Source organism: Salmo salar, unplaced genomic scaffold, assembly GCF_905237065.1.
Source record: "Salmo salar unplaced genomic scaffold, Ssal_v3.1, whole genome shotgun sequence".
NCBI lineage: Eukaryota > Metazoa > Chordata > Actinopteri > Salmoniformes > Salmonidae > Salmo > Salmo salar.
The window spans coordinates 5001-20000 of record NW_025547696.1 but is presented as its reverse complement, the minus strand read 5'-3'; the positions used below and the strand labels follow the sequence as shown (position 1 = coordinate 20000).

General features: G+C 48.5%; 1 protein-coding gene across 1 annotated transcript in view; it reads left to right on the top strand.

Annotated features, from left to right (window-relative positions):
• Positions 1-12647, top strand: part of LOC106592216 (vacuolar protein sorting-associated protein 13B) — a 117478-nt gene extending 104831 nt beyond the window's left edge. Inside the window, exon 16 of the mRNA XM_045711505.1 lies at positions 12624-12647. Coding sequence (XP_045567461.1) covers positions 12624-12647 — 24 coding nt within the window. The remainder of the gene's footprint in view (positions 1-12623) is intronic.
• Positions 12648-15000: the final 2353 nt, after the last annotated feature.

Below are 15000 nucleotides of genomic sequence, written 5' to 3'. Positions count from 1 at the left end.
CACACACACTTACACACACACTTAAACACACACACACACTTACACTTACACTTACACACACACACTTAAACACACAAACTCTCTCTCTCACACACACACACGCATACGCACACGCACGCACACACACACACACACACACACACACTTAAACACACACACACTTACACACACGCACACTTAAACACACACACACTTACACACACAAACACACTTAAACACACACACACTTACACAAACACACTTAAACACTGACTTAAACACACACACACACACACACACTTACACTTACACACTTAAACACTGACTTAAACACACACACACACACACACACACACTTAAACACACACACACTTACACACACACACACTTAAACACACACACACTTACACACACAAACACACTTAAACACACACACACTTACACACACAAACACACTTAAACACACACTCACGTAAACACACACACACACACACCGTACTGTAACCTGGTAATTCCTCCTGTTGTATAGTGTGTTGATAGTACTGTAACCTGGTAATTCCTCCTGTTGTATAGTGTGTTGATAGTACTGTAACCTGGTAATTCCTCCTGTTGTATAGTGTGTTGATAGTAATGTAACCTGGTAATTCCTCCTGTTGTATAGTGTTGATAGTACTGTAACCTGGTAATTCCTCCTGTTGTATAGTGTGTTGATAGTAATGTAACCTGGTAATTCCTCCTGTTGTATAGTGTGTTGATAGTACTGTATCCTGGTAATTCCTCCTGTTGTATAGTGTGTTGATAGTACTGTAACCTGGTAATTCCTCCTGTTGTATAGTGTGTTGATAGTACTGTAACCTGGTAATTCCTCCTGTTGTATAGTGTTGATAGTACTGTAACCTGGTAATTCCTCCTGTTGTATAGTGTGTTGATAGTACTGTAACCTGGTAATTCCTCCTGTTGTATAGTGTGTTGATAGTACTGTAACCTGGTAATTCCTCCTGTTGTATAGTGTTGATAGTACTGTATCCTGGTAATTCCTCCTGTTGTATAGTGTGTTGATAGTACTGTAACCTGGTAATTCCTCCTGTTGTATAGTGTTGATAGTACTGTATCCTGGTAATTCCTCCTGTTGTATAGTGTGTTGATAGTACTGTATCCTGGTAATTCCTCCTGTTGTATAGTGTTGATAGTACTGTAACCTGGTAATTCCTCCTGTTGTATAGTGTGTTGATAGTACTGTAACCTGGTAATTCCTCCTGTTGTATAGTGTGTTGATAGTCCTGTAACCTGGTAATTCCTCCTGTTGTATTGTGTTGATAGTACTGTATCCTGGTAATTCCTCCTGTTGTATAGTGTGTTGATAGTACTGTATCCTGGTAATTCCTCCTGTTGTATAGTGTTGATAGTACTGTATCCTGGTAATTCCTCCTGTTGTATAGTGTGTTGATAGTACTGTAACCTGGTAATTCCTGCTGTTGTATAGTGTGTTGATAGTACTGTATCCTGGTAATTCCTCCTGTTGTATAGTGTGTTGATAGTACTGTATCCTGGTAATTCCTCCTGTTGTATAGTGTTGATAGTAATGTAACCTGGTAATTCCTCCTGTTGTATAGTATTGATAGTACTGTATCCTGGTAATTCCTCCTGTTGTATAGTGTGTTTATAGTATTGTAACCTGGTAAATTCTCCTGTTGTATAGTATTTATAGTACTGAATCCTGGTAATTCCTCCTGTTGTATAGTGTTTATAGTACTGTATCCTGGTAATTCCTCCTGTTGTATAGTGTTGATAGTACTGTATCCTGGTAATTCCTCCTGTTGTATAGTGTTGATAGTACTGTAACCTGGTAATTCTTCCTGTTGTATAGTGTTGATAGTACTGTAACCTGGTAATTCCTCCTGTTGTATAGTGTGTTGATAGTACTGTAACCTGGTAATTCCTCCTGTTATATAGTGTGTTGATAGTCCTGTAACCTGGTAATTCCTCCTGTTGTATAGTGTGTTGATAGTACTGTAACCTGGTAATTCCTCCTGTTGTATAGTGTGTTGATAGTACTGTAACCTGGTAATTCCTCCTGTTGTATAGTGTGTTGATAGTACTGTATCCTGGTAATTCCTCCTGTTGTATAGTGTTGATAGTACTGTAACCTGGTAATTCCTCCTGTTGTATAGTGTTGATAGTAATGTAACCTGGTAATTCCTCCTGTTGTATAGTGTTGATAGTACTGTATCCTGGTAATTCCTCCTGTTGTATAGTGTGTTGATAGTACTGTATCCTGGTAATTCCTCCTGTTGTATAGTGTGTTGATAGTACTGTAACCTGGTAATTCCTCCTGTTGTATAGTGTGTTGATAGTACTGTAACCTGGTAATTCCTCCTGTTGTATAGTGTGTTGATAGTACTGTAACCTGGTAATTCCTCCTGTTGTATAGTGTGTTGATAGTACTGTATCCTGGTAATTCCTCCTGTTGTATAGTGTGTTGATAGTACTGTAACCTGGTAATTCCTCCTGTTGTATAGTGTTGATAGTAATGTAACCTGGTAATTCCTCCTGTTGTATAGTGTGTTGATAGTACTGTAACCTGGTAATTCCTCCTGTTGTATAGTGTGTTGATAGTACTGTAACCTGGTAATTCCTCCTGTTGTATAGTGTTGATAGTACTGTAACCTGGTAATTCCTCCTGTTGTATAGTGTGTTGATAGTACTGTAACCTGGTAATTCCTCCTGTTGTATAGTGTGTTGATAGTACTGTATCCTGGTAATTCCTCCTGTTGTATAGTGTTGATAGTACTGTATCCTGGTAATTCCTCCTGTTGTATAGTGTGTTGATAGTACTGTAACCTGGTAATTCCTCCTGTTGTATAGTGTTGATAGTAATGTAACCTGGTAATTCCTCCTGTTGTATAGTGTGTTGATAGTACTGTAACCTGGTAATTCCTCCTGTTGTATAGTGTGTTGATAGTACTGTAACCTGGTAATAACTCCTGTTGTATAGTGTTGATAGTACTGTAACCTGGTAATTCCTCCTGTTGTATAGTGTGTTGATAGTACTGTAACCTGGTAATTCCTCCTGTTGTATAGTGTGTTGATAGTACTGTAACCTGGTAATTCCTCCTGTTGTATAGTGTTGATAGTACTGTAACCTGGTAATTCCTCCTGTTGTATAGTGTGTTGATAGTACTGTAACCTGGTAATTCCTCCTGTTGTATAGTGTGTTGATAGTACTGTAACCTGGTAATTCCTCCTGTTGTATAGTGTTGATAGTACTGTAACCTGGTAATTCCTCCTGTTGTATAGTGTGTTGATAGTACTGTAACCTGGTAATTCCTCCTGTTGTATAGTGTGTTGATAGTACTGTAACCTGGTAATTCCTCCTGTTGTATAGTGTTGATAGTACTGTAACCTGGTAATTCCTCCTGTTGTATAGTGTGTTGATAGTACTGTAACCTGGTAATTCCTCCTGTTGTATAGTGTGTTGATAGTACTGTAACCTGGTAATTCCTCCTGTTGTATAGTGTTGATAGTACTGTATCCTGGTAATTCCTCCTGTTGTATAGTGTTGATAGTACTGTATCCTGGTAATTCCTCCTGTTGTATAGTGTGTTGATAGTACTGTAACCTGGTAATTCCTCCTGTTGTATAGTGTGTTGATAGTACTGTAACCTGGTAATTCCTCCTGTTGTATAGTGTTGATAGTACTGTAACCTGGTAATTCCAGTCTGACCTGATTCTCTGGTCGTCTCGCGTCCTGGCCCGGTTTCAAGGTGTTGGTTGTAGGCGCTGTACGGTACGCTGGTGAGATGTGACCCGTTGGGTTCAGTATCTAACCTGATTCTCTGGTCGTCTCGCGTCCTGGCCCGGTTTCAAGGTGTTGGTTGTAGGCGCTGTACGGTACGCTGGTGAGATGTGACCCATTGGGTTCAGTATCTAACCTGATTCTCTGGTCGTCTCGCGTCCTGGCTGGACAGTAGCAGAACGACACGTCTGTCTGTCACCTCGTAAACACAACAAATAATCTGAAAAGATCCAACGGTTATTTTTAGCTGTGTGTTTTTTTTAACCGTTATAATTCTGTTAACACGCTTGTTTCATTGGCAGAGTGACTACAACACCACTCGCTGTAAATACTTCAACACCTGCACAGCCAGCCAGCTCAGTTCATTAACCACTTTATACCTGGAATGTTACAGGCAGGCAAGGACGCCGTGTGTGTGTGTGTGTGTGCGTGTGCGTGTGCGTGTGTGTGCGTGCGCGTGCGCGTGCGCGTGCGTGTGCGTGTGTGTGTGTGTGTGTGCGTGTGCGTGTGCGCGTGTGTGTGTGTGTGTGACAGGGAAAGTGAACAGGGTTCTATCAATAGGACTTCTGCACCTTTGGGGCCATAGATGGATATATGGCTGCTGTAATACTGGCCTCAACAATGTTATGTTGGGGGGGGGACAGCCAGTCAGACGTGTGGTCATGGTGGGGGGGTGGGGCTGGGGGGTGACAGCCAGTCAGACGTGTGGTCAGGGTGGGGGGGTGGGGCTGGGGGGTGACAGCCAGTCAGACGTGTGGTCAGGGTGGGGGGGTGGGGGGGCTCTGTCTGTCTCTCTCCACCTTGGGTTGCAGGGCGGCCATTACAGAGGACCCTGACTCACATCCCACTGTGGTTTGTCTCCCCACACACCACTCAGACAGTGTGTGTGTGTGTGTGTGTGTGTGTGTGTGTGTGTATTTCGCTGGCTCCCGCTGCCCACAGACACTTGCGGCCCTCTGGCTTGGAAGCGATCCGTCTGGAATACCATGGTAACGCAGCAGAACTATGGGACAATGCTGGTCCTGTTTCTATTGTCTCCCTGCAGCCACACGACACATCCTCTCACTGAGGTCTGTCTGGACCATCTTCCTCCCGCTCCAAAACACTGCATTACACTACGCAAATGTGGACGTTGATGTCTGGTTGTCTTGTTTTGTAGAGACTGAGACTGGGTTCACTACCCTACATACCTCCTGGGATAGAGACTGGTTCACTACCCTACATACCTCCTGGGATAGAGACTGGTTCACTACCCTACATACCTCCTGGGATAGAGACTGGTTCACTACCCTACATACCTCCTGGGATAGAGACTGGTTCACTACCCTACATACCTCCTGGGATAAAGACTGGGTTCACTACCCAACGTACCTCATGGGATAGAGACTGGTTCACTACCCTACATACCTCCTGGGATAGAGACTGACTGGGTTCACTACCCTACATACCTCCTGGGATAGAGACTGGTTCACTACCCTACATACCTCCTGGGATAGAGACTGGTTCACTACCCTACATACCTCCTGGGATAGAGACTGGGTTCACTACCCTACATACCTCCTGGGATGGAGACTGGTTCACTACCCTACATACCTCCTGGGATAGAGACTGACTGGGTTTCACTACCCTACATACCTCCTGGGATAGAGACTGGGTTCACTACCCTACATACCTCCTGGGATAGAGACTGGTTCACTACCCTACATACCTCCTGGGATAGAGACTGGTTCACTACCCTACATACCTCCTGGGATAGAGACTGGGTTCACTACCCTACATACCTCCTGGGATAGAGACTGGGTTCACTACCCTACATACCTCCTGGGATAGAGACTGGTTCACTACCCTACATACCTCCTGGGATAGAGACTGGTTCACTACCCTACATACCTCCTGGGATAGAGACTGACTGGGTTCACTACCCTACATACCTCCTGGGATAGAGACTGGTTCACTACCCTACATACCTCCTGGGATAGAGACTGGTTCACTACCCTACATACCTCCTGGGATAGAGACTGACTGGGTTCACTACCCTACATACCTCCTGGGATAGAGGGGTAGTCCATGTCCTCAGTTGCCTCAGTGTAAACCTGGTGTTCATTAGCTCGGTCGCAGCTCCCTGACCCTTCACCACCAGACAGACAGGGCTCTGGTTCTCTGTTTCCTTCCTGAACACATCCTCTCAGGACAACAATACACAAGCAGGGTCCCATCACCATACAGCGGTCTTCTCAGGAGAAGAGAGGACAGTAGACTAGTGGTTACAGCGGTCTTCTCAGGAGAAGAGAGGACAGTAGACTAGTGGTTACAGCGGTCTTCTCAGGAGAAGAGAGAGGACAGTAGACTAGTGGTTACAGCGGTCTTCTCAGGAGAAGAGAGAGGACAGTAGACTAGTGGTTACAGCGGTCTTCTCAGGAGAAGAGAGAGGACAGTAGACTAGTGGTTACAGCGGTCTTCTCAGGAGGAGAGAGAGGACAGTAGACTAGTGGTTACAGCGGTCTTCTCAGGAGAAGAGAGAGGACAGTAGACTAGTGGTTACAGCGGTCTTCTCAGGAGGAGAGAGAGGACAGTAGACTAGTGGTTACAGCGGTCTTCTCAGGAGAAGAGAGAGGACAGTAGACTAGTGGTTACAGCGGTCTTCTCAGGAGGAGAGAGAGGACAGTAGACTAGTGGTTACAGCGGTCTTCTCAGGAGAAGAGAGAGGACAGTAGACTAGTGGTTACAGCGGTCTTCTCAGGAGAAGAGAGAGGACAGTAGACTAGTGGTTACAGCGGTCTTCTCAGGAGGAGAGAGAGGACAGTAGACTAGTGGTTACAGCGGTCTTCTCAGGAGAAGAGAGAGGACAGTAGACTAGTGGTTACAGCGGTCTTCTCAGGAGAAGAGAGAGGACAGTAGACTAGTGGTTACAGCGGTCTTCTCAGGAGGAGAGAGAGGACAGTAGACTAGTGGTTACAGCGGTCCGCTGCCTCATCCTGTGTGTGTGTGTGTGTGTGTGTGTGTGTGTGTGTGTGTGTGTGTGTGCGCGTGTGCGTGTGCGTGTGCGTGTGCGTGTGCGTGCGTGCGTGCGTGCGTGCGTGCGTGCGTGCGTGCGTGCGTGGAAGATGGGGAAATCCATCATTTATTTTAACATTAGGAGTTATATTCCCTCTCAGTTTGTCTTCCAGGAAACGCTGTTTGCGCTGCGCTGATGGAACGGGCGCTGTGTCGTGTAGACGTTACACACAGTCACAGCGGGGGTCGTGTTACCGGACTCACAGCAGGGTAATTTACGGCATGGGTGGTGCTGTTCTTCCACAGTGGTCTGAACGCTGTGTCACAGCTATGTGCTTAGGGGAGGGGGTGGAGGGGGGGTTGGTCTGTCTGTAATCCCCATGGAAACAGACTGATCCCCTCCCGCCGTGGCCGCCAAAACCTCAACAAAAACCCAGGAAACCGGCGCGAGAGCGTCCTGATAGGTGAGTGTTAATGATTTGTGACATGGGGATTAACAGACGTATGATTTTCATCTGGTGACAGTGGTGAGGTGAGGGGGGGGGAGGGGATGTCCTCATCCTCTCCCCGGCCGCCATGTTGTCTTAACCTTAAAGAGAGCTTTGAAACACGAGCGACGTGCAGATGTTACTCGTTACGGCCGTTTCCCCCCGCTCCGCGTTCGCTACGTCGTTTCTCCTTAAACGCCGGAGAAGAAAAGCCGCTTTGCTTCTCTGTTACTGGACATTCAACAAAGTCTTTTACTTGTGAAATATGTATAAACTGGTTTCAGTCACAACAACACCAGTCAGTCTATAAACTGGTTTCAGTCACAACAACACCAGTCAGTCTATAAACTGGTTTCAGTCACAACAACACCAGTCAGTCTATAAACTGGTTTCAGTCACGACAACACCAGTCAGTCTATAAACTGGTTTCAGTCACAACAACACCAGTCAGTCTATAAACTGGTTTCAGGCACAACAACACCAGTCAGTCTATAAACTGGTTTCAGTCACAACAACACCAGTCAGTCTATAAACTGGTTTCAGTCACAACAACACCAGTCAGTCTATAAACTGGTTTCAGTCACAACAACACCAGTCAGTCTATAAACTGGTTTCAGTCACAACAACACCAGTCAGTCTATAAACTGGTTTCAGTCACAACAACACCAGTAGTGTCTGTCTCATCCTGGTACTGCAGGCTTCTCTCTCTCTGTTTGTCTTAGTGTCTGTCTCGTCCTGATACTGCAGGCTTCTCTCTCTCTGTTTGTCTTAGTGTCTGTCTCGTCCTGGTACTGCAGGCTTCTCTCTCTCTGTTTGTCTTAGTGTCTGTCTCGTCCTGGTACTGCAGGCTTCTCTCTCTCTGTTTGTCTTAGTGTCTGTCTCGTCCTGGTACTGCAGGCTTCTCTCTCTCTGTTTGTCTTAGTGTCTGTCTCGTCCTGGTACTGCAGGCTTCTCTCTCTCTGTTTGTCTTAGTGTCTGTCTCGTCCTGGTACTGCAGGCTTCTCTCTCTCTGTTTGTCTTAGTGTCTGTCTCGTCCTGGTACTGCAGGCTTCTCTCTCTCTGTTTGTCTTAGTGTCTGTCTCGTCCTGGTACTGCAGGCTTCTCTCTCTCTGTTTGTCTTAGTGTCTGTCTCGTCCTGGTACTGCAGGCTTCTCTCTCTCTGTTTGTCTTAGTGTCTGTCTCGTCCTGGTACTGCAGGCTTCTCTCTCTCTGTTTGTCTTAGTGTCTGTCTCGTCCTGGTACTGCAGGCTTCTCTCTCTCTGTTTGTCTTAGTGTCTGTCTCGTCCTGGTACTGCAGGCTTCTCTCTCTCTGTTTGTCTTAGTGTCTGTCTCGTCCTGGTACTGCAGGCTTCTCTCTCTCTGTTTGTCTTAGTGTCTGTCTCGTCCTGGTACTGCAGGCTTCTCTCTCTCTGTTTGTCTTAGTGTCTGTCTCGTCCTGGTACTGCAGGCTTCTCTCTCTCTGTTTGTCTTAGTGTCTGTCTCGTCCTGGTACTGCAGGCTTCTCTCTCTCTGTTTGTCTTAGTGTCTGTCTCGTCCTGGTACTGCAGGCTTCTCTCTCTCTGTTTGTCTTAGTGTCTGTCTCGTCCTGGTACTGCAGGCTTCTCTCTCTCTGTTTGTCTTAGTGTCTGTCTCGTCCTGGTACTGCAGGCTTCTCTCTCTCTGTTTGTCTTAGTGTCTGTCTCGTCCTGGTACTGCAGGCTTCTCTCTCTCTGTTTGTCTTAGTGTCTGTCTCGTCCTGGTACTGCAGGCTTCTCTCTCTCTGTTTGTCTTAGTGTCTGTCTCGTCCTGGTACTGCAGGCTTCTCTCTCTCTGTTTGTCTTAGTGTCTGTCTCGTCCTGGTACTGCAGGCTTCTCTCTCTCTGTTTGTCTTAGTGTCTGTCTCGTCCTGGTACTGCAGGCTTCTCTCTCTCTGTTTGTCTTAGTGTCTGTCTCGTCCTGGTACTGCAGGCTTCTCTCTCTCTGTTTGTCTTAGTGTCTGTCTCGTCCTGGTACTGCAGGCTTCTCTCTCTCTGTTTGTCTTAGTGTCTGTCTCGTCCTGGTACTGCAGGCTTCCCAGGGGCCTCGTTGTGATTTTATTTGGCCTCCCAAGTTTTCTGAGCTGTAGAAAAACAACTTCTGAATGTAGTTGATGGTCCCTGCTGTGCTGGCACTGTGGTCCTATTAATAGTCCAGCAGATAGTGTGAACGACCTGGGTTTGTGTTGGTTCTGGGTTCCTCCTCTGTTCTGTTCTGTTCTGCTCTGTTCTGTTCTGCTCTGCTCTGCTCTGTTCTGTTCTGTTCTGTTCTGCTCTGTTCTGTTCTGTTCAGCTAAGACATTAAGGCGTATGCCTCTCTGGAATGACTTGGCTGTGTTTCTTAGTGAACCTCTCCTCGGGGTGAAACATAACTGAAAAACATGGCCAGCCAAGAGGACATGTTGGACATTTTATCAGGCAGTGTTGCTCTGCTCCACTCACTGCTGTTCCCTAGTCTCTGGTAGACCAGGCCAGACTAGACCAGACCAGGCTAGACCAGGCCAGACTAGACCAGACCAGGCTAGACCAGACCAGGCTAGACCAGGCTAGACTAGGCCAGACCAGGCTAGACTAGACCAGGCCAGACCAGGCTAGACTAGGCCAGACCAGGCTAGACCAGGCCAGACCAGGCTAGACTAGGCCAGACCAGGCTAGACCAGGCTAGACTAGGCCAGACCAGGCTAGACTAGACCAGACCAGACCAGGCTAGACTAGGCCAGACCAGGCTAGACCAGACCAGGCTAGACTAGGCCAGACCAGGCTAGACCAGGCCAGACCAGGCTAGACCAGACCAGACCAGGCTAGACTAGGCCAGACCAGGCTAGACCAGGCCAGACCAGGCTAGACCAGACCAGGCTAGACCAGGCCAGACCAGACTAGACCAGACCAGGCTAGACCAGGCCAGACTAGACCAGACCAGGCTAGACCAGGCCAGACTAGACCAGACCAGGCCAGACCAGGCTAGACCAGGCTAGACTAGGCCAGACCAGGCTAGACCAGACCAGGCTAGACTAGACCAGACCAGGCTAGACCAGGCTAGACTAGGCCAGACCAGGCTAGACCAGACCAGGCTAGACTAGACCAGACCAGGCTAGACCAGGCCAGACCAGGCTAGACCAGGCTAGACTAGGCCAGACCAGGCTAGACTAGGCCAGACCAGGCTAGACCAGGCTAGACTAGACCAGACCAGGCTAGACCAGGCTAGACTAGGCCAGACCAGGCTAGACTAGGCCAGACCAGGCTAGACTAGACCAGACCAGGCTAGACTAGGCCAGACCAGGCTAGACTAGGCTAGACCAGGCTAGACCTTGCCAGACCAGGCTAGACTAGGCCAGACCAGGCTAGACTAGGAGTGCATCCCAAATAACACCCTATTCCCCCACATCACGACTGCTTTGTCAACAGCAGTGCACTATACAGGGAATAGGGCCCTGATCTAAAGTAGTGCTCTATACAGGGAATAGGGCCCTGATCTAAAGTAGTGCACTATATAGGGAATAGGGCCCTGGTCTAAAGTAGTGCTCTATATAGGGAATAGGGTGCCATTTGGGACTCGGCTACCTTTCATTTTGAGCGTGTTGTTTTCCTGCGTGTCCAGATCAGCGGTGTGTCACTGTGTTTGACGCTGAACTGAAATAAGAGAGTGCGCGACCTTTTGAAGTCTGAGAGGAGAGACGTTATTGTGGCTGTTCCCTAAAGGTCACGGCCAACCACAGGCACGATGAAAACGGACCGGGGAGGAGGGGGACAAGGGGGAGGAAGGGAGGGGCTGTTGAAATAATAAACTCTCCTCTCCACAGATGGGCCTGAGGTGCTCTCCTGAGGTGTGTGTGTGTCGAGGCTCTCTCCTCTCCTCCGGTCCCATCTCTCCTCTCCTCCGGTCCTCTCTCTCTCCTCTCCTCCGGTCCCATCTCTCCTCTCCTCCGGTCCCATCTCTCCTCTCCTCCGGTCCTCTCTCTCCTCTCCTCTCCTCCAGTCCTCTCTCTATGCTCCTCTCTCCTCCGGTCCTCTCTCTCTCCTCTCCTCCGGTCCCATCTCTCCTCTCCTCCGGTCCTCTCTCTCTCCTCTCCTCCGGTCCCATCTCTCCTCTCCTCCGGTCCTCTCTCTCCTCTCCTCTCCTCCAGTCCTCTCTCTATGCTCCTCTCTCCTCCGGTCCCATCTCTCCTCTCCTCTCCTCCGGTCCTCTCTCTCCTCTCCTCTCCTCCGGTCCTAACTCTACGCTCCTCTCTCCTCCGGTCCCATCTCTCCTCTCCTCCGGTCCTCTCTCTCTCCTCTCCTCCGGTCCTCTCTCTCCTCTCCTCCAGCCCTCTCCTCTCCTCCGGTCCTCTCTCTCTCCTCTCCTCCGGTCCTCTCTCTCCTCTCCTCCGGTCCTCTCTCTCCTCTCCTCTCCTCCGGTCCTCTCTCTCCTCTCCTCTCTCTTCTCTCCTCTCCTCTCCTCCGGTCCTCTCTCTCCTCTCCTCCGGTCCTCTCCTCTCCTCCGGCCCTCTCTCTCCTCTCCTCTCCTCCGGTCCCCTCTCTCCTCCGGTCCTCTCTCTCTTTCCTCTCCTCTCCTCCCCTCTCCTCTCCTCTCCTCCGGTCCTCTCTCTCCTCTCCTCTCCTCCGCTCCTCTCTCTGATGTTTACACCACTTTGCCACTTCTTCCCTGGGAGTAATTCCACAACGCCGCCCGGGATCTGAGAAATGATGTCATTTCCATTTAGAAGGCCGACTCGGCCGAGCGACTAGGATGATGATGATCTGGGAGTAACTGAATTGAGGCTTTGATTAGTGGTGTTATTGTAATGGGATCTCTGTTCAGAGGAGAGGCAGTGTGGAGTTCAGACAGAATCAAAGAGTGTGTGTGTGTGTGTGTGTGTGTGTGTGTGTGTGTGTGTGTGTGTGTGTGTGTGTGTGTGTGTGTGTGTGTGTGTGTGTGTGTCAGGGCCCTGACCAGGTGCCTCTCTGACTACCTTCCTGACCCCACTAATTTGTTTTCCTTTACAGTTTCGGTAAATGTTAAGCACATTTAAAGAACGACCCAAGTGTAAATCTTCAAAGAACTTTTCACTCTTTCAACTTGGCCTCTTGGGGACGTGCGATTTTCCCTCCTCTTTCTCTCCTCCTCTCTCTCGCCTCCTCTCTCTCGCTCATCTCTCTCTCCTCTCTCTCTCTCTCTCCTCCTCTCTCTGCCTCCTCTCTCTCGCTCATCTCTCTCTCCTCTCTCTCTCCTTTTCTCTCTCTGCTCTTCTTCTCCTCCTGTCTCTCTCCTCTCTTCTCATCTCTCTCTCCTCTCTCTCTCCTCTCTCTCGCTCCTCTCTCTCTCCTCCTGTCTCTCTCCTCTCTTCTCATCTCTCCCCTCCTCTCTCTCCTCAGATCTCTACCATGGAGGGGTTATAGTTCATGGAGGGGCTGTAGTTCACGGAGGGGCTGTAGTTCACAGAGGGGCTGTAGTTCACGGAGGGGTTATAGTCCATGGAGGGGTTATAGTTCACGGAGGGGTTATAGTTCACGGAGGGGTTATAGTCCACGGAGGGGCTGTAGTTCACGGAGGGGCTGTAGTTCACGGAGGGGCTGTAGTTCAGATCTCTACCATGGAGGGGTTATAGTTCACGGAGGGGTTATAGTCCATGGAGGGGTTATAGTCCACGGAGGGGCTGTAGTTCACGGAGGGGCTGTAGTTCACGGAGGGGCTGTAGTTCACGGAGGGGCTGTAGTTCACGGAGGGGCTGTAGTTCACGGAGGGGCTGTAGTTCACGGAGGGGTTATAGTCCACGGAGGGGTTGTAGTCCACGGAGGGGCTGTAGTTCACGGAGGGGCTGTAGTCCACGGAGGGGCTGTAGTTCACGGAGGGGCTGTAGTTCACGGAGGGGCTGTAGTTCACGGAGGGGCTGTAGTTCACAGAGGGGCTGTAGTTCACAGAGGGGCTGTAGTTCACGGAGGGGCTGTAGTTCACGGAGGGGCTGTAGTTCACGGAGGGGCTGTAGTTCACGGAGGGGCTGTAGTTGATCTGTTTTGTCTTCAGGACCTCATGATCCGACTGGCTGTTTAAAAACAGACACTTCCTCAAATACAGCAACACAGCTGATAAAAGCACTTTGTTAATCCGCCAATGATCTCATGGTTTTACAGACTAAAAAGGTCATGTCTCTCTCTGTTCCCAATGTGTTGCTCCAAATTCCACCCCTTCCTGAAGACCCCTGTGCTCTGCCTGTATCCGTCCGCACTCCGACACTCTGCTGATGTGATGGAAATGCAGATGTAACTATGAAGATGTAACTATGAAATGCAGATGTAACTGTGAAATGCAGATGTAACTATGCAGATGTAACTATGAAATGCAGATGTAACTATGCAGATGTAACTGTGAAATGCAGATGTAACTATGCAGATGTAACTGTGAAATACAGATGTAACTATGAAATGCAGATGTAACTATGAAATGCAGATGTAACTATGAAATGCAGATGTAACTATGCAGATGTAACTATGAAATACAGATGTAACTAGGAAATGCAGATGTAACTATGAAATGCAGATGTAACTATGATATGCAGATGTAACTATGAAATGCAGATGTAACTATGAAATGCAGATGTAACTATGATATGGAGATGTAACTATGATATGCAGATGTAACTATGAAATGCAGATGTAACTATGAAGATGTAACTATGCAGATGTAACTATGAAATGCAGATGTAACTATGCAGATGTAACTATGAAATGCAGATGTAACTATGCAGATGTAACTATGAAATGCAGATGTAACTATGCAGATGTAACTATGAAATGCAGATGTAACTATGCAGATGTAACTATGAAATGCAGATGTAACTATGCAGATGTAACTGTGAAATGCAGATGTAACTACAGAACAGACTCCCGCGTCAGCCGGTTTACTGTGTAGGACGGCTACGGTGTTAACGCCACCCTCCTTCAGAACATGTAAACAGAAGGACATGTCCTCATCAGAGATCTCTAAACAAAAAGCATTCTGTTGCCTTCTACACTGGCAGAAATACTGTAAAGGCAGAAATACTGTAAAGGCAGAAATACTCTGGTTTCTGTATGTTAATGTTTGTCTCTTCTCTCCCCTCCTCTTTCCTCCTCTCCCCTCCTCTCTCCTCCTCTCCTCCTCCCTCCCCCTCTCTCCTCCTCTCTCCTCTCCTCCTTTCTCCTCCTCTCCTCCTCCCTCCCCCTTTCTGCTCCTCTCTCCTCTCCTCCTCTCTCCTCCTCTCCTCCTCCCTCCCCCTCTCTCCTCCTCTCTCCTCTCCTCCTCTCTCCTCCTCTCCTCCTCCCTCCCCCTCTCTCCTCCTCTCTCCTCCCCTCTTCTCCTCTCCTCCTCTCTCCTCTCCTCCTCTCTCCTCCTCTCTCCTCTCCCCCTCTCCTCCCCTCTCCTCTCCCCCTCTCCTCCCCTCTCCTCCTCTCTCCTCCTCTCCTCTCCTCCAGCTCCTTCACATCTGTATAGAGGGCTGGGGTAACTGGCGTTGGTCTGAGGCCTTCAGTGTGGACAACGTGGGGACTCTGCTGAGGACTATTCAATATAAAGGACGGACTGCCTCGCTCATCATCAAGGTGTTGCAGCTCAACGGTGTCCAGAAACAGGTACCGTGTTCAATTCAATACATCTTTATTGTTCCCAAAAGGCAATTCACGTGCAACCCGTTTAAACCTCTCTAACTAGCTAACTAGCAGCTGAACACTAGTCTACACCTTCACTATCAGTTTACTGTGTTAGTTTAAACCCCTC